This window comes from Pan troglodytes, chromosome 12, assembly GCF_028858775.2.
Source record: "Pan troglodytes isolate AG18354 chromosome 12, NHGRI_mPanTro3-v2.0_pri, whole genome shotgun sequence".
NCBI lineage: Eukaryota > Metazoa > Chordata > Mammalia > Primates > Hominidae > Pan > Pan troglodytes.
Window position 1 is genome coordinate 64,444,765 of NC_072410.2, and position 20,340 is coordinate 64,465,104.

Here is a 20,340-nt window from a genome sequence, read left to right on the forward strand (position 1 = left end):
GGATTCCGAATCAAGGAGCCAACTGCTTTTGGCAAGTGGTTACACTGTCCAGTGTATCAATAGTAAAGGTGAATGTGATGTAAGGTCACAGCCAAAAGACTGTGTTCCAGGAAGTGACTCCTCACCAGACACCAAATCTTGTCCTTGCGTCTTGATTTTGGACTTCTCAGCCTCCATAACTGAGAAATAATTAATTTCTGCGGATTACCTATCCAGTTTATGGTATTCTGCTATAACAACCCAAATTAAGATATTTAGTAAATAATTTATTAGCACCTACGATGCAGCAGGAAGTATGCTAAATGATTAGGGAGAGCAATAATTTTCAGAAGATTAAAAAAGCTTTCCAAAAAGACATAGCACTTGAGAAGAACTTTCAAGAAAGGGTAGAAGTTCCATGGGGGAAAGTGTGGTGGTGGGGAAGTTTAACATACTGGATACAATAAAGATCTTAATTCACAGATAAATTATAAAGTGCTTGAAGTAAGGGACTATATGTTCTCTTAATCTTTGTGTTGATCCCACTTTTGCACAGCCTTTACTTTATTCTTATAGGAAAACATGTAGCATGGCCGTCCTTAATTACCAAATTGCAAAATAAAGCAGGTGTTATGTCCTGCCCCTGCAGAGATCCTCAAACCTTAGCATGCATCAGAATCACCTGGAGAGCTTGTTAAAACGCAGACTGCTGAGCCCTATTGCCAGTGTTTGGGATTCCCGAGGTTTGAAATAGGGGCCTGTAGGGAATGAGAAACATCTTTCTTTCCTGTTGCTAGATTCCTGTTTGAGTCCCTTATAAGAAAAGACAGATTAATAAGAGAAAAGCATGCAAATTTATTTAAATTTTATGTGGCATGGGAGCCTTCAGAAATGAAGCCCAAAGAAACAGGAAAACCTGTGCATTTTTAGAAGGAACAGTGGACAGTTGTGGGGAAGTACGGTTGGACAAAGTATGGTCTAATGGTAATAAACTGGGGTAAGTTGTCAAAGGTCTTTTTGTTCAGATTCTTTTCTATGTCTCCGTTTCTTTAGAGATAAGGATATTTCTTTCCTGTGGGTATAGGAAGAGCACCTCTGGATTGAGGATCCAATGACCCGCCTCAGGGAAGAAGGATGGGAGAAGGTCAGAGAGTGATCTTAGGTTTTGCTGTTTTCTCAAATGTCAAGGGGCCATATTTTGGGGTAGCATATCCTGAACCCCATCAGCGGTGAAAACTTGTATTTCTACATAGTTCCCAGGTGATGCTGTTGCTAGGTTCTAGGATCACATTTTGAGAACCACTGCTTTAATGTAATTTATATCTAACCACTGCTCCAGCATTCTTTTCTGTAAGCATCCAGAATGCTGTGACAAATTCTTGTCAAACTTTAAGAATCTTCAGGATGTCAAATTCTGTCTTGAGGTCAATAAAGATGGGCAGGGGACGAAATAATCTTTGCACAACCTTTGGCACATTACAATGATGTTTTTCAAATAGTAGGGCTCAAACGTGATGCATTGGAAAATTGGAAAATTGGAAAATCAAATAATCATATGGTAAATATTTTAGTAAGTTTCTTATTTAATCAACTCTTAATAAGACGGGATGGATAACATTCCTGAGTTAGAAAAACATATTGCAAGGGCTGTCAGAGGAAAATTAAGTTCAAGTCCATCAGCAATCTTTACTCATGTTTTGCTTTATATATTTGTGAGTGCCGTACACAGAACTGAGTCCAGTGTTGACTTGAGTCTAATCAATACACATATACGTATACATGTGTGTGCCTCAAATATATCTGATTGAACTTAGTAAGCCACAGAACTGTAATATATATGATATAATCAATGTTATACATTATATTACAATAATTATACACAAAATAATACATTATTCTGTATGTTAAGGGAGAGAGGACAACAGCAAAGAAGACAGAGTGCTACAACGTCCAGGCTGTAAAAGTCATTTTATTCTGGAGGAAATGCAACACCAAAGTTGTAACAGTCTTTCAATAAAGTAAAACAGAATCATCGAAAGGGCTCCTGGGACAATTGAGGCTAGAATGATCTTGGTCAGTCAGTCCTGTGGACTTGAGGGCAATCTTCCCTCCCACTACCGGTTGGGGAGCCCTGATGTCGCCTCCCGCAGAGCGCCACTTGGCCTGGCCTGCGCTTCACCTTCATTTCCGCCCGCGGAATCCTCCAGGATCTTCCCGCCAAGGCTGGGGTTTCCGCTCCGCGGCGTCCGAGCGCCAGCGGACTGCGCATGTGCAGGACCCAGCAGGTCTAGAGCTTTTCTGTGTTTCTCCGGACTTCGAGCCATGGCGGTGACGGAAGCGAGCCTGTTGCGCCAGTGTCCCCTGCTTCTGCCCCAGAACCGGTCGAAAACCGTGTATGAGGGATTCATCTCGGCTCAGGTACCCGCCCAGTGGTTGCTCTCTAGCTAAGAGAGCCTCTTGCAGCGTAGCTGCGCGCAGAAGTCTGTGACGGGCTAGGAGGTTAGGGGCCCAGACTTGTGGGGATTGAGAGGGGCGGCGCGTAACGGCTCTTGGGAGACTAAAGGTTTGAGAAGCGCCGCTGTCGCCGCCACCCCGGTGGTCGCCGCGCGGGATGGGGAGCGAGGAGGCGCGCGGCGTGGAGCGGGGCTGGGGCCACGCCTCCTCTCTCCCTAGCCCTTCCCCGAGTTTGGCTTCCATCTTCGTTCAGTGTCCCGCAATTGAATGTTTTTTAAATTTTTTTTTGTAAATTTTGCCTTAACTCGATTTTAACACCCTCCACCTTCACGGATGTTGATGAGTTCACTCGGGAATCTGGGCTAATTATTTTCGTGTTTCCTGTAGAAAGAACATTTGGGAAGAAAACCTTATTTTGGCCCTTTGCCAAGTCGTATGTACCTGTACACCCACAGTTACAATATCTTCCAGGAGAAGCGTGACAGCAATGGAATTAATTACCTTTGCTGATTCCAGTGGCCTCTCATATGGAGTTTATTACACATACTAACACATGTGTAGGGTTTTGAAGTTTACAAAGCGCTTTCCAGGTAAATAGCTCACTTAATCCTCAGCCCTTTGAGGCAGAAATTTTTAAAAGAATCATCATTCCCATTTTCTAGTTGAAGAAATCAAGGTATGGGAAACCGGAGACGTTATTTGCTGATGATCACATCAGAATCCCTTAAACGCAGGCTGTGTGATTTCAGTCCTGGATTTTTTTCTCTTTACATTGCACCAGGATACCTTAGGTTAGGATTTTGAGTGTAGACTTTTCCTTTCTGACCATTACACTCAACCTTGTGCCCACTTCCCCACCATCACGCATAGTCTTTGAGTATATGTGGAATTACCATATGACCATCACAGAAAGTAGAGATTAAAAATTCATTATTCCATATGGAAAAAAGTTAATCCACCTTTCCCTCTCCAATTAGAAGTATTCTTCTTGAATTACCTAGCTGAAAATATGATTCTCTTGTAGACAACATTTAGAAAAGTTGAAAAATTTTAAGTTACTTTTTTTTTTTTTTTACAGGAAGCATGTTATACCTAATTTTAGGCAAAATACTGCTATGTATGTCTATATCTGCTAAGGCCTTTTAGAAAACAAGTACACCCATTAGAGTTGAGATTAGATGAAAGTTTCTTTTATGACCATTGCTATAGCTAGAATTCCAATTTGTACCTGCCTTAGCAGTTTATTTAAATCTTAAACATTTTACGTGTCTAAAAATATTTTGTATATATTTTAAATTTACAGAAAAGTAGCAAGGATATACAGTACAAGTAATTCCAGTATACCCTTTACCTAGATTCACCAGTTTACATTTTCTCCATTTTACTGATCATTGTTAAGTATATGTATGTGGGTGGGTGTGTATACACATTATTTTCCTGAACCATTTGAGGTCAAATCAGGCATAGTTCCCCTTTATCCCTAAATAGTTGAGCATACATTCCATAAGAACGAGGACACACTCATACATAACCACAGTACAGTGATTAAAATCAGGATATTTAATGATATACTATTATCTAAGATAGAGTCCATATTTCAAATTTTGTTTATGATACAGTTGTATGTTTTATACCCCCATCCCCTACCATCTGTTGTTAAGATCCCACATTACATTTAGTTGTCATGTCTAACCTGGAACAATTCTCAGTCTGTTTGTGTTTTTTATAAGCTTGACATTTTTAAAGAGTACAGATTGGCTATTAGGTAGAATGTATCTCAATTTGGGTTTGAGTGATATTTCCTCACTATTAAATTCAGCTAATGCATTTTTGGCAGGGATACTACAGAAAGATTGTTTTGTCCTTCTCAAGGCTTGTGAGGTTACCTGGTTGGTTCCATTATTAATGATGTTAACTTTGATCACCTGGTTAAGGTATCATCTGCCAGAGTCTCCTTTTGTAATTAGTAAGTACTTTTGGGGAGGTACTCTGAGGCATCAAACTTTCACACACATTCTCTGGTTTTAGCGTCCATTGACTTTTGCTTGAGTCGACTATTACTATCACGGTTGCCAAATGATGATTTTCTAACTCTTGTCATTTCTATATTTATGAAGTGGCAACTCATTATAAGGAGTAGCATTGCCTGCTTTCTCATTTATTTAATTATATTAGAATGGATGCATGGACTTTTAAAAAAATTATTTGATTATAATCATTATTTATTTTGATCCTCGAATTGTCCCACATTTGGCCAGTGAGCAGGTTTTATGTATGTAAGTTTTTAAGGCTTTGCATTTCCTCTCATCAGTGTTTTAAAAGTATCCTATAGATGCTGACATGTAGTCTTATAACCACCATTTTTAGAAGCTATATGATGTCAATTTACTATGCACCTTAATAGGTTGTAAAAATTTTCTTGTGGAAGGTCCTTTTTGGTTTTTAATTTTGTTGCTGATTTCTAATTTTCCTTGTATTGTAATTAGACAGTATTGTTTATAAAAAAGTCTCCATGGAACTTACTGGTACTTTTTCCTGTGACCTAATATGTAATCAGTTTTAGGTGTTGTCTCTATTATCAGATTATCTCTTTCCTTTTGAGTGAGCTTTGGTAGTTTGTGTCTTTCAAGGAATTTGTTAGTTTCATCTAGGTTTCTGATTTTATTGGCTTAAAGTTATTTACAATAATCCCTTATTATCCTTTTAATGTCTTTAGGATCTGTAATGATGCTCTCTATGTTGGTTATCTTTTGCTGCTATTTACTTCAAACCTTAGTGGCTTAAAACAAAAACAATTATTGTCTCACTGTTTCTGTGGATTTGAAATTTGCGAACAACTTGGATGGTAGTTCTTGATCAAAATCTCTCATGATCTTGCAATCAAGATATTTGCCAAGACTTTGATGGTCTAAAACAGGGTGTCCAATCTTTTGGCTTCCCTGGGTCACATTGGAAGAAGAAGAATTGTCTTGGGCACACATAAAATACACTAATGATAGCTGATAAGCTAAAAAAAAATCACAAAAAATCCCATAATGTTTTAAGAAAGTTTATTAATTTGTGTTGGGCTGCATTCAGAGCTGTCCTGGGCTGCCAGTTGGTCAAGCTAGAGGTGGAGGATTTGCTTCCAAGATTGCTCATTCACATAGCTATTGGCCATGAGACCTCAGTCTGTTACTGCTCTTAACAGGAGGCCTTAGTTCCTCACCACATGGATCTTTATAGTGTTGCTTGACTGTTATCACACATGGCAGCTAGCTTCTCCTGAGTGTATGATACAACAGAGGGATCAATAAAGATGCACATTCTCTTTAATTTCTTAGTCTCTGAAGTCACACATATTTACTTCTGCTTTATTGTGTTAGACGCAAGTTTCTTAGTCTATATTCAAAAGGAGGGAAATTAGGCACCAACTCCTAGAGGTAGGAGTGTCAATTTATGGATATACGTTAAAAATAGCTTTCATCCTCATATCTGATGTAGGTAATTTATGTCTCATTTTTTCCCCCGATACATCTAGATAGAGGTTTATAAATTTTACTGATTTCTTCAAAGAACCTGTCTTTAATTTCTTCAATTTTTTTCTATTATTTTTATGTTTCTATATGATAGTTTTCTGATCTTAAGTTTCCTGATTTCTTTAGATGGAAGATTATTGATATGAGATCTTTCTTCTATTCTAGTACGGATATTTAGTGCTTTAAATTTTCTTTTGAATACTGGTTTAGCTATATCACACACATTTTGGTGTGCTGTAGTTTTGTTTTTATTCAGTTCCAAATGCCTTTTAATTTCTTCTTTGATCTATGGCTCACTTAGAATTATGATTATCTTTCTCAATATTAAGGATTTTCTAGATATCTTTTTGTTATTGATTTATAATTTAGTTTCATTTTGGTCACAGACTATAACTTGTATGATTTGAATTTTTAAAATATTTATTGAGCCTTAATTTTATGACCAATAATATAGTCTATCCTGGTGAATATACTGTGTGTACTCTAAGAGAATGACTGTTCTGTTGCTATTGGGTAGAGTATTATATAAATGCCAGTTAGGTCAAATTGGTTCAGAGTGCTACCCAGGCCCTTATTGGGTAGCACTGTGCTCACTGACTTTTTTGTCTGCTTTTTCTATCAGTTAGTGAGAGGGGGTGTTGAAATCTCCAACGATCTTTGTTGATTTTTCAATTTCTATTTAATTTCTATCAGTTTTGCTTCATATATTTTGAAGTTGTGTTATTAGGTCCATAAACTTTTAGAATTGTTAAGCACTCTTTATGAATTGACTCCTTTAGGATTATGAAATGACCTTTTTTATCTTTAGTAATAATGTTTTCTCTGAAATCTGTATTTTCCAATATTAACATATAGATTGCATCTTTCTTTTGATTGATGTTACCATGGTTTATCTTTACTTCTTTATTTTAAACTTATTTGTGTTTTAATATTTAGTGTGTTTCTTCTGTGCTTTGCTTTGTTATGCAATATGATAGTCATTGCCTTTTACTTGGGGGTGCTTCGACTATTTACATTTAACGTGGTTATTCATATCTTCGGATTTAAATCTACTCTTGGTGTGTGTTTTCTGTTTGTCTTACATATTTTTAATTGTTTTGGTATTTTTCTGCATTTTATATTATTGGAATTCTTTTTTATAATTCTGTTTTATCTCCTTTGCCAGTTTATTGGCTGTGTGTGTGTGTGTTTTTTTTAACTAGTTGCTTAAAGGGTTTATAATATACATATTAAATCTATCATGGTCTGCCTTAACGTAATATTAGGATTCCATTTTTTATGCACTATTGGTTTATCAACTATATAATTTTGTCACTTTTGATACTGTAAAGATGTTACTTCACTGTCTTGCTCTGTTTTCTATGAGAAATCTCTGCTCTTTTCTTTGTTTCTCTGTAAATAGAATATTTTTTTCCTCTGGCTGCTTTTAAGATTTTTCTTTTTGGTCATTGGTTTCAGTCACTTTGATGTGTGTTGTACCTTGGTGTAGCTTTTTTCGTGTTTTTCCTCCGTAAGGTCTGTGGAGCTTCTTGGATCTCTGAGTATATATTTTCATTTAATTTGGAAAAAACATCTGCCATTATTTTTTCTTTCTTTCTTTCTTTTTTTTTTTTGTTCCTCCTTTTCTGTCCTCTGTGTTGGGGACTCCAAATACATGCATTTAGGTCACTTTAAGTTGTCACAACTCACTCATGGTCTGTTCATTTTTTTTTCCCTCAATGTCTTTCTCTTTATTTGGGATATGTCTTCAGGTATACTAATACCTTCTTTTGTAAGGTGGAATCTGCTGTTGATACTATCTAGCATATTTTTTAAAAATTTCAAACATTATGTTTTTTGAGGGAGTCTTTATTTACATCTTTCCTGTCTCTATTTAGTACGCTCATGTTTTCCTTTACCTTCTTGAACGTATGAAATATAATTGTTTTAATTTTTTAAATCAGGTTTATCATCTGTGCCATTTTTATGTCTCTCTTGATTTTTCTCTTCATTGTGGGTATTGCCTTGCTTCTTTGCAGGAAATATATTGCTTGGTATATCTTGATTGGACGCTAGACATAGTGAATTCTACCTGTTGCATGCTAGATATTTTTGTTCTCTAAGTATTCTTCAGATTTGTTGTGAGCTACAGTTAAATTACTTGGAAACAGTTTGATCTTTCCAAGTAATTTTAAGCTTTAAGCTTTTAAGCATTGCTAGGTAGACCCAGAGCAGACTTTAGTCTAAGGTAGTTAGTCTCTACAAGTGAAGCAACACCTTCTGAGCACTCTATTTAATGGCTCTTACATTGCAAGGTTTCCACTCTGGCTGGTTGGAACATGGCTATACCCAGCCTTGTATGAACTTTGAGATTGTTTTGCAGACTGTTCCTGTACGTTCCCACCTTTGCGTGTTTTCCTCATATCCCTGGAGCAAGCAGTACTCAGCTGAAGACTCCTTGTCAGGAATCCTCTGAAATTCGCTGGAGTTTCTCTGTGTATATTTCTCTACTCTCCATGCATTTCTCTCCTGCTTGGTACTATACCTTGCAAATTGTACAGTTGTTGGCCTCCCCTTGATCACATGTTTCTTCTCACATCAGGGAGAATATTATGCTCTTATTTGTTTGTCCATCCCTATCTTGCAGCCTGAAAATACTCCCATCATAGAACCAGACAATTTTAGGCATTTTCACATTTGTTTCCCTTATTTCAAGGATCACTGTCCTGCGCTGCCTATTGTTTAATGTCTGAAAATCATTGTTTCATATGTTTTGTCCAATTTTTAAATAAGGAGGGAAGATAAATCCTGTCCTTTTTACTCTATAATAGCTAGAAGCAGTTCTCTTCAGTTTCTTAACATTTTCTATTTCATTCTTGCTTCATTTTTTAATTTGCTATAAGAAGTCTGTTTCCAATTATATTCTGTTTTCTATATATTTGATCTTTTACCTAGAGACTCTGGACTTTTTTCTTATTTTGAAAATCTGTTGATTAAGATATATCTCAGAGTTGATCATTGTGAATCACTTTTATCATGTGGCCACTTATCCCTTTTGGTATGTGGAACTCCAGAAAGTGTACTTGGATTATATTTTTTAATTTTTTTTTCTACTATTTTATTTTTCTTTCCAAGATCTCCAATTATATGTACTCTGGACTTTTTTGGATCTGTGTTCCACTTCAACTCCTTTTCTCTGATGGTCTTTAATTTTTTTCTCATTTGGTAAATTTCTTGCTTTTTCTTTGCCCTTTGTGACATTTGTATTTCATTTTGTTCTTCCTTGGACTCTTTTTAAATTTATTCCTTCACTTTCATATAATTTTGTGTTTTTCTTTATTTTCATTTCACCCTGCGTTTATTCAGCTCATTCATTTCTTTTCATTTTTTAAAATACAATTTCTCATTTTAGTTTTAAAATGTCTGAATCTGGATACAAATGCTCACTTATTTCATTTATTATTATAATTTGTTTATGGTTTCTGGGTTTTGTTTGCATGGAGTCTGTTATCACCTGAAATCTTGTGAGTCTCTTTTTGTTTCTTTGTCTCATAGTAGCTTTGCATTGATGAAGACAGTATCTTTGTATTCATGGACATTTTGGCTGTTTGCAATAGTTTATAAAATTCCTAGTTTAAGAATACCCTCTTCTGTTGGGTATTTTATTTATTGTACAATTTATTTAATGGATGAAATGTTGGCGAGTGCTGGGTGGGAAGGAGTTGTTTTTTTATTTACTCGTATAAGAGCCTAAGTTTCCCACTTTTCTTTTTCCTCCTAATACCCAGTTTCCAAAAGGTGTCTCTACCTATCTTTTCTCCTATCTTCTGCCGCTAAAGCATTCTTTCCCAGGACTGGCTCCTTGACTTTTGTGTTAATGCACATTAAGTCTTCTCTTTGTAGGTCAGTGTTCTGATTTACCAGAGCTTGTTACTATTTTTTTTACACTTACTTAGTCCTCCCAGTCTCTCTCCCATGCATTTTTTTCCTGACCTTCCTAGCACTCTAAAAAGAGTTGCTGTAGGAGTCCTAGAGTAGGTTCTATTGGAAAGTGCTTCATATTTTTCTTCCTGTAGGTAATTTGAGGTTTATCGTGTACCCTGTCTTCTGGCTGAAAACATGTGATATTTGTGGTTTTATTTATTCTTAATATGTTAATTGATGTAGCTTTTTGGTATGATATGTGGGGAGGTGGAGGTTTAGGTAACTGTTAGTATTTCCGTTGCCTGAAAGCCTGGAAAATCTGGCTTTTTTGAGAACAATTAATATTTCTAGATACTTTAACTAAAATGCTAATTTTGGACATTTTCTTGAATCAGGAAAGTATCGTGGCATGTGACATGTTATTTGACCTTTTAAAATGGCTGGGCTTTGCAAATAAGGGACTTTGGAATTTTATTCTTTCAGATAACAGCACAGATTTCTATAGTAGAATAGTTCTTCTATTTTTCGTGTAAATTAAGAATTCCAAATTGTTCTTACACCTTTGTGTGGGATGTCTATAATGTTAGGTTAAAGTTACTACATAATATCTTTTAGTGCTTTAATGAAACAGTGAATTATTGTTACTTGACCTTTTGAAAAGGTCAGTAGTACATTTTGTTTCATTTTTTTAAAGGACATTTAAATGTAATGAAAGTCAGAACTGTAATATTACCATGAAAGTAAAGGTTATAGGGTACATTTAATTGTGTTCCTCTGTTTTTCAAACTGCTTTGAGGGAGACTGTGCTAAAATTCCACATGGTAATTGTTTTTTGAGAATTTTATTACTTTTTCATTTTATTCTGTTGGAGTAAAAGATTACATTTCTGTTTGTCTTTTTCTGCTATTTTTGCTCAAGTTTCATGTGTATTATCCTATTTAAGTTACAAAGTTTAAACTACTTACCCATTCACTTTTCCAAGAAAGTAAAATGGAATAAATGTCTCAGAGGTCTTTCTTCTCTTAGAAAGACTCTTGAGTAAAATTGTGTTTGTTCAAATATATAGTTAATATGTTACTGATTTCAAAAAAGTTAGAGGCCCACTAATGGGAGAATTAAATATACTCTGATTTATGCAAGTATTTCACTTATGTCTGTATAGATTGTGTAACTAAATATATTTTCATTTTATTAAAATTTAGAAAGTAAGCTGAAAACAAGACTATATAATGTTATATATCCTTATTTTATATTGTGATTTTTTCTTCCATTAAAGCAATTTGAAGGAATTTCTTTTTTCATAAATTTATTTACTAAGAAATAACACTGAAATTTCTTCTATGGGCATGGTTAGCAATTTTGTAATATTTCTTGTGTTTGTGAGTGACTTTCTCTTTAAAAACAAAGTCTTATCTGAGTGTTTTGATTTCCCAGTAACTACAAAGTTTTCGTAAGACAGTTTTGAGTTATTTTCCCTCAAATGCAATATTGTGTTGCATATATTTTAACAAGTATAAAGATGTGGATAAAATTGATACCTTTTAGAAAATAAAGGAAAACATTGTCTTTTCTTTGTGATTCTGTTTAACTTCTCAGCATTAAGTGAAAGATAAAAATTTGAGTGATCCTTTTTGATATTTTCCACAGGGAAGAGACTTCCACCTTAGGATAGTGTTGCCTGAAGATTTACAACTGAAGAATGCAAGGTGATATGGTGTTTAGTTATAAACGTGCATTTTTGCGTTTTGGTGGGACAGGCAGTACATTTGGTATAAATTGATTCTAGTGACTAGAGTTTTGCCTAAAATGCTTATTAGTCATTTGCCCCAAAAGAAACATTTCTGATTTTTCCAAACCACTGCGGCATTTTTAAATATTTACCTGTTACTAAAGTGCTTTTAAACATTAGTTCTCTCATTTTAAAAAAAATATTTAAAGCAGTACACAGCCATTGTGTACACTTCACTAACAAATACTGAACAGGTATATAAAGGGAGAACAAAAGGATTAGAAAACTTTTTTTCCAACTTTTGACTGATATTATTAATGTGTATATTCATTATATGAGAAGAGTCACATCAGTTCAGTCCTGGCTTAATTTAGGTACCAACATTGAGTGCTGGTAGATACAACTAGTCAGGATATGAGACTGAAAATTTAGGTACCACCCCAAATCTCAATTCTGCCTCTAAATATTTCTGGAGAAGAATGGAGGAAAAGGAATCCAGAGATATTTATGAGTAGAATTGAGAGGATTTTGTGACCAACAGAAGTGTAGTTAAGAGGGAAAAAGGAATAGAGGATGCTTTTCAAATTCCCGGCTCAGATCTCTAAGCTAGAGAAGAGGTCACACATGGAAAAGTAGAAGAGAGATTGTTTTAAGGCATATTTGGTGTGAAATACCAAGAGGAGCTATTTAGTAGGTAGTAATGTAGTGGTGTGGAAATAGAGTGTGAGACCTGGAGTGCAGATGTGTGTGGAAGTTACAACAGATGAAGGATTTGAGACCTTGATTATGAATAGGCTTTTTGGTGCTGTGTCTAGTGGGGTAGAAGAGAAAGCCAGTGACAAGACCTTGGGGCGTACCAACATTTAAAGGACTGGTCACTAAAGAGGAACTTACAAGGAGACTAAGGATTGACCAGAGAAGAGGAAAACTTGGGCAGCAGAGTCTTTCAAGCCAAATAAAGAGAGGCTTCAGCAAGGCGTGGTTAGCAATGCTGAGGATTACAAAGAGATAGGTTAGATGCAGGTAGTTTTGTGTGGTGGCAGAAGCCATTTGTGTTGGATGAGTGGGAGGAAAGTATAAAGTATTTTGAAGAAAAAGAGGTGGTTAGAGAATGGTATGCATTCAAGAAGGAGTTATGATGTTCTTTAAAGATATATATTTGAGCAAGTTAATTCATTAAGGAGAAAAAAACTAGCAGAACATAAATTAAGGATACCACAATAAAGGGATAATTAATTGAAGTCACCAAGTTGGTAGCAAGGGAGAGAAAGCACATTTTGAGCAGGGGTTACCAATGGACATTTGAATGAACTGCTCTGCCACTAAGAGAGGAGATAGGGATGGTTATGGGGATTTGAAGACCAAGAATGGAGAGAGCTGTGACAGTTTGAAAAGGCCATGTTGGGGAAAACTCAGAGAGGCTTCCTACTTGTAGGTAAGTAAAAGTAATTCCTTAGAAGAGTTACTTAATAGTATCGGGAGCACAGCAGAGGTCAGCCAGTAAGTGGATGAACATTAACTTATCAGTTCTTTTACAATTAATTAGAAGTATGTATCTTTCTAGCCGGGCTTGGTGGTGGGTGTCTGTAGTCTCAGCTACTTGAGAGGCTGAGGCGGGAGGGTTTCTCGAGCCTAGGAGTTCAGGTTGCAGTCAGCTATTCTACTGCACTCCAGCCAGCCTGAGTGACAGAGCGAGATCCTGTCTCTAAAAAATAAAAAATAAAAATAAAATGTATCCTTTTAGTTATATTAATCGGGAATTTGAAGATAATATTGCTACACATGCTTTTTCAAATACATGTTTGATACATTATATTTGATGATATATTGTTATCAAAACTGTTGGTTTTATTTAACCTATCTTGGAAAAGAATCTACTTCAGTGGAAAACTTTGCTTCGGATGTGTTAAAGTTAAAAAACAAGATGTACTGTTTGCATGTCATTTACTGATTGCAGTTATTTATATTTTGAAATAAAATTAGTACCAACAGTTTGAAGACAAGACTTTGAACAGTATCAGTGGTAAAAATTTTATTAACTTGTCAAAATTATGTTTGTCATTCTTTTGTATGTACATGCATGTTTGTGTTAGCATACAAATAAGTTTTTAATTCTGAACAATGAATAAACCATTTTGTCTCATTAAAATTTTAGATTATTATGTAGTTGGCAGCTGAGAACAATACTTAGTGGATACCATCGAATAGTACAACAGGTAAGTCCTTTTTAAAAGGTTTATGTTTTCAGTGAAGATAAGAAATTACTAAATTTATTGTTCTTTAAAGACCTGCTTTGCACAATGTTGTAACAAACTGGTTTAATAGTTGTTAAGTTTTGTAGGTTTCATCTCTGTGTGTTTTTAAATCTCAGTGTCCTCAGGAGATCTCCAGGCAGCCTTTGTGTTGAAATCGATTTCCATCTTTGAGACTTTAGGTTCTTCAAATGCATTCACCCTTGTCCATATCCATCACTTCTTCAGTGATTTTTCTTCTGAGACTGAATGGTGGTGATAGGGAAAAAAAATCAGACCCATTTACAGCTGTGGGATATCTGTGGCAAAAATGGGATTTTAGTCCTAGATTAGCAACAGAAAAGATGTGGCAGAAATAATTTAGGATCATGTGTACTTGCATAATGAGGGAAGATAAATTAAAGGCTGCTTAGTGTGTTAATAGGCAGGATTAATTTCTTTATTCTTAATGTTTAGGTTCCTCTACCTGAAAATTCCTTTAAAGATTAGAAAAAAAAATCAGTTACTGAAGCAAAATAATGACATAATATAATTCTTCTTTTAGAAAAATAGTTTTTAGAATTGCCTTTCTTTTTATGCTTTATGCATTTGTGTGTTTTTTTCCTGATTTTCTATATTTCTGTGTCTTAAAGGCAGGTTATTATCTATGATAACTGACAATCACAGTAACTCTCCCATAAAGCATTAAAGCTGCAAAGAAGTATAGGAGATAAACTATTTGATTTATAGAATGAAGGTTATCATCCTGGCAATATAATTACAGAAGTTTTTTTAAGGATATGTTCAAATTATTTCTGTTTTCTTTCCATCCCTGTCTCCATCCCTTTGACTATTTATATTGTACACTAAAATTTAAGAAATGAATCTGTTGACATATTGAAATAGCATGGGAAAAAATGGTTTATGTAGTCTAATATTAAGATCTATTACACTGTTTTTCGCCAGCAAGTTATCAAGAGGATTCCTAGAAAAAAATCCCAATTATTTATCTTTCCTTGCCCCCCAATTGGTTAGGTAGAACCCAGTGTTAAAGTCGTCTTTTTATTTTACAGTCCCAGTGAATATTACTATTCTTTCCTTGTATCATTTTTAATTTTAGTAAACATGGGCCAGGGATTCAACAGACTTTTTCTGTAAAGAACCAGATAATAAGTTTTTCCGGCTTAGTAAGCCATAAGATCTCTGTTGCAGCTACTCAATTCTGCCGTTATAGCAACCATAGACAAGAGGTAAGTGAATGGGTATGGCTACATGCCAATAAAACTTTGTTTACAAAAACAGTATTGAGCTGGATTTGGCCTCTGGACTTTAGTTTCCAGACCCTGTCATTTATTTATCATCTGTAATAAACTAAGGGGAAAATGCAATGTAGAAGAAGGGATAGTCAAGGATTTGCTCTACACAGACCCACTCAAAGCTATGTTAAGATGTGAATCATATGTGTTCAGGCATTGTTGAAAACAATGTAAAACTTGAGAATATTTTTTTCTGTAGTTATTTTAAGAATGAAGGATTTCTAGGAAATGGAATAGTAACTCTTAAATATTCTACTTTAGAGATTATTTCCTTTTTTGCCATTTTATTATAACAGGTTTTACTTTAATGAATGACTGTCTCCATTTTGACTCATATGGATTAGTTGTGAGAGGACAAAAATCACAATTATAGGTAGTTTTTAAGGTCAAGGGAAAAATAAAAAAAGACCATATTGTTAATTAATAATTGTTAATTTATTGCTGCAACTAGATTTTAAAAATTACATAGAGTTGCCTGATTTTTATATTTTATACTCCTCTTCCCACTCACATCACTCCTATACCTCTTCTTTGTCTTTTTTTTTCTCTTCCTCCTCCTCCTCCTCTTCTTTCTCTTCTTCTTTAAAAAAAGTAATGATGAGGTTGTTAGATTTGCTAGACATAGTAGTGATACAGAAGGGCGGCAGGGAAGTGCTGAGTAGAGAAGGATGGGTCCCTGGTGAGGGCTCCACCCCCGGGCCTGTGCCCACTGACCTAGATGAGGACAGGCATTTCCCAAGACCACCCTGGCCTGCCATACCTCCATCTTGTGCCTATAAAAACCCGAGACCCTAGCACGCACACACACACACAAGTGGCTGGACGTTGAGAGAAATATATCAGTGGAGGAACACACAAGTGGCTGGACATCGAGAGGACATCGAGAGCATGTCAAGAGCACACCGATAGACTTCAGCATGCCGGCAGGCCATTGACCGGCAGAATGACGTGGAGTTCGACCAGGATGGTTGGAGGAGAGCCTGGGCCGCTGAGCAACCCGACGCCAGGGGAAAACCATCTCCCTTCTGTCTCCCACATCTACTGAGAGCTACTTGCACTTAATAAAACCTTGCACTCATTCTCCAAGCCCACATGTGATCCAGTTTTTCCAGTACACCAAGGCAGGAACCACGGGATACAGAAAGTTCTTTGTCCTTGCAATAAGGCAGGGGTCTAATTGAGCTGACTAACACAAGCTGCCTATGGATGGCTAAACTAAAAAAGCACCTTGTAACACACACCCACTGGGCTTTCAGTAGCTGTAAACATTCACCCCTAGACACTGCTGTGGGGTTGGAGCTCCACAGCCTGCCCGTCTGTATGCTCCCCTAGAGGTTTATGCAGCGGGGCACTGAAGAAGCAAGCCACACTCCCATCGCATGCCCTGCAAGGGGGACAAGGGATTCAGTAGTAAACAGTGCTCAAGAAACAGAGTAGTGTGAGGTTTTAAGTGACATTCTAACACAGTTTAATATATCAGCAAATTAGATTTGAGGACATTAATTACTGTTTCAAAATGAAATTGGTAGGAGTAGTAAAGTTGATGACCGATACTTCATTTCTTATACTTTTCAGATGTAGATATAGCTAATCTTTTTTTCACATTCACTTGGGCCTACATTTTTTTACAGTTTTAGTGGATAGAATATTTATTGTGCAAATGAAATTAATTGGAAATGTTTTGATCTAGAGAATGCAGCACTCTCCTGATCTAATGAGCTTTATGATGGAGTTGAAGATGCTTTTGGTAAGAATTTTTTTTTTCTGACACTGTTACCATACTGCAAGTCTTGATTTCTTTTTTGTAACTCCTTCAAAAACTGACATTATTAGAATTTGTCTTCTTAACTCTCAGTCATTTGATGTTTTCTTTTACTGTGTACATAAATATAGATGACACATTTCTTGAACTGTATGAGGGACATAACTGTTTGAAGGAACCTCTTTGATTGTATCCTAAACTAGGTATTCTTGACACTAGTGTTGGGCAGGTGGTGAAGAAATAAAATGTACTCCTGGCCTGTCAGCAGAGAGTTTAACATCTAAGAAGAGATTAGGTAGTCCTACTTAAAGATATAATATGATGTATAAATAATTTTGTGTATAGCTACAGATATCTGAAAAACTTATTAGGCTTCATTTTATGTATACTGTTACATATGTACTGTTTAATCAGTGTTGCATAAAATACTTGATTATTCAGTTTATCCTGTAGACGTTTTATTATTTTCTTAAAACCCAAGTTCATTTTATTACCCAAGTTTTCAACATAAACAAAAGAAGAGGGAAGATTATAGTGAATACTGCTGGGCCTGACCAAATTTTAACATTTTGCCAATCTTATTTCCTCTTCTACTTTTTTTAGAAGAAAGACACCGTAGTATTTTAAAGGAAATTCTGGATATTGTATGTATCCCTCTGTAAATATGTCAGTGTGTATCTCTTTAACAGCTAAGTGCTTTTTATCTGTTTTTAAATATATTATTATAACCTCAACAAATTTAATAATTTCTTACAGCTGCTTTGTTTGTATTAGTATGCAAACAAGGTCCTCACATTATATTTAGTTGATAAGTCTCTTAAGCCTTATATAAGACTTATAAGGTACTTACGTATAACATCATCTCCTCTTTACCTCACCCTTTTTATTCATGCCATGTATTTGTTGAATAAAACAAATTAGATGTCCTATAAAATCTTCTACATTCTGGATTTGGCTTGTAAGATATTCATGGTTTATCTTTTAACATATTCTACTTTCTTTGTAATCTGGCAGTTAGATCTAGAGGCTTCAGCAGATTTGGATTCATTTGTTCTTATGAGATTACTTGGTGCTCTGTATTTATTATATTACATGAGGATCCACGTGATATCTGATGGTTCCTTGGTTCCTGTTTTAGTAAATTTAAGATTGATCAATAGGTTTCGATCCATTCAATATAAAGTTTCCCATCAGACTGTCACCTAATGATTTTAGCCTCTAATAACAATCATTGCCTGTATCTAATGTTTCATTAGGATTTACAAATGGTAATTTTAAAAATTCCATCATCTGCATTTGTTAGTTGAAAATCTTCTGTAGAGAACTTCTCATCAGTTGTTTGGTTAATTTGAGGTACAGCTTATACTGGAGAGACTGGATAAGTGCTTGTTTCTTTTCCTTTTAAAACAGAAACCAATTTTTAGAATAATGAGTTTGTGCCTGGCAACTGTCACAGGGATCTAAAGTGTTTTTTTTTTTTAAAGTATCTTTATGAACTCATAGATTTTTATATATTAATTTTTTTATTGTAGTCATTTTCTTTTTGATGCTTAAATTGTCCCATTTTTTTGGTCAGCGCAAGTCCCTTCATATTGGCTCTTTTATTATAACCCAAGCTTGTTTGCCTTCTGATACCAGTTGCCCCAGGTTCATTTATTCATTTTATCCCATAACTGTAATCAGCCATTTCTCCAAAGAATCATGATTTCTTTGTGGGAAATAGTATTTGGATGCCTCAATCTGGAAACTTGAGTGTGCATTGCTGTTACTTGTAGGTTTTTTCAGTGGACAAAACTGAGAAAAAATACTTTTTGGAAGGAATATAATTATGAGTTTGTATTGATATTTACAATTCAAATTGGCATTATAGAATTTTTACTTGTTTGCTTGTATCACTTTTACTCTGAAAATGCTGTTTTCTAATGTTAACATCATTGTAGTATGGTTTTTTGTTATGTTCTACTTGTTATATTTCACTTATGCTTTTCCTGTCTATATGTTATGTTAGTTTATATAAAAATTACAATACTAATATTGCTAACAATGGAAAGTTTTGATATTTCTTTGTGATCCTTGTTGAGACCATTTTATTCCTAGCAGCAGCTACTACAATATTGATAACTTAGTTGCTAGATTGTTTTCTGGAGTCCTTTTTTAATGCTAATAAGAACCTTCTAAGGTAGGACTTTGATTAAATGTGTGAGATTAGAATAATAGTTTAAAATTAATTTCTAAAGTTTGAATTTTGATTTATGAGTTCATAAATCCTAATTAATAAGGGTTATCAAACTTGATTACAAATTACATCAAAGGCCTTAATGTAATAACCTTAAAAAGGTAAAGTGAACAAGTGAAGCATATTTGGTTTACATCTCCTTGACATTGGAGAAAAGTTTGCAACATTTATTTTATCTTTTTATTATAATTTTAATAAACAATACAAATACAAGGAGAGACTAAGGGAACCAGAGTAAAAGTATAGATATCATGTCCCATTAAACTCTTCTTATCAAAAATAACTTCATTAAATTGTAAGTCACAGCTCTCTTGGCCATGTAATTTTGGAGAAACACTTATTAGTTTAAAACGAAAATAAAATTTTGAGATCTCTGATTTACAATATCTAGTTAGTATATTTATTCAATTTCTGAATAAAAATGAAATCCTGTATTTTAGCTTTCTTCAGAAATTACGGACAAAGTTGGTGATTTTATTGCTCATTTAAGATAGTATACCTAAAGATATAAGAATTATTAGTGTTAGGCTGTATTGTAAGTAATAGGGTTCCTATACTATAATCACCAATAAATATGTTGAGAGTGATGCTCACATGAAATCAGTAGTTATTGAACTTATTCAGAAAATGTTGTAACTCTTCCATGGAGTTTCCTAGTAATAACTGCATATAGTGGGAGTTCAGTATATATTTAACAAGTGAACAATTACCTATATTTAAAATAATCCTAAGTGGTAGGTTATTTTATTTCTATTTTAGAGCTGAGCCACTGAAGCCTAAGGCCTCAAAATAGGAATTGTTAAAGTCAGTATTTAAAACTTCTGTTTGTGAAGCCTTTCCGCTATGTACCTTTGCCTCTTTTCTGTGAAGAATGTGTTGCTTCTCTGCTTTTGCCTTTTTAGCTGTTACGGTTCTAGAGTAGGAGTAACTTATCTGACTCAGAATAGAAGGTAGAGTGTATAAATGTCATAAACCTAAGATTGAAAAGTGTTTTTACTATTATCCAGGTTTATTTTTACCTTCAATTTTTGTGGATAGCAATAATTAATATTTCAGAATAAAAACAAATTTCGAAAGAAGTACTATAGTATATTAATGCATTTTATTTAATAACTAGTAGAGCACAATCTTCATAGTATTAGGTTGGTGCACAACCTAAATACGAATTTATTTTGGTGGACCATCAGTCTATTTTTAGGCAACATTAGTCAT

General features: G+C 34.9%; 1 protein-coding gene across 5 annotated transcripts in view; it reads left to right on the top strand.

Annotated features, from left to right (window-relative positions):
* The first annotated feature begins 2,098 nt into the window (after positions 1-2,098).
* The window catches only part of FANCL (FA complementation group L), an 82,140-nt gene continuing 63,898 nt past the window's right edge, over positions 2,099-20,340 (top strand). For 2 of the 5 annotated variants that reach the window (XM_054678412.2, XM_063789059.1), the window contains exons 1-5: positions 2,243-2,397; positions 11,502-11,560; positions 12,399-12,606; positions 13,739-13,799; positions 16,821-16,877. In XM_054678412.2, the coding sequence (XP_054534387.1) occupies positions 16,824-16,877 (54 nt within the window). In that variant the 5' untranslated portion in view covers positions 2,243-2,397; positions 11,502-11,560; positions 12,399-12,606; positions 13,739-13,799; positions 16,821-16,823. Of the gene's footprint in view, positions 2,398-11,501; positions 11,561-12,398; positions 12,607-13,738; positions 13,800-16,820; positions 16,878-20,340 lie in introns of all 5 variants that reach the window. The other 3 variants (XM_063789060.1, XM_009442492.5, XM_001157414.8) reach the window with 2 other exon arrangements.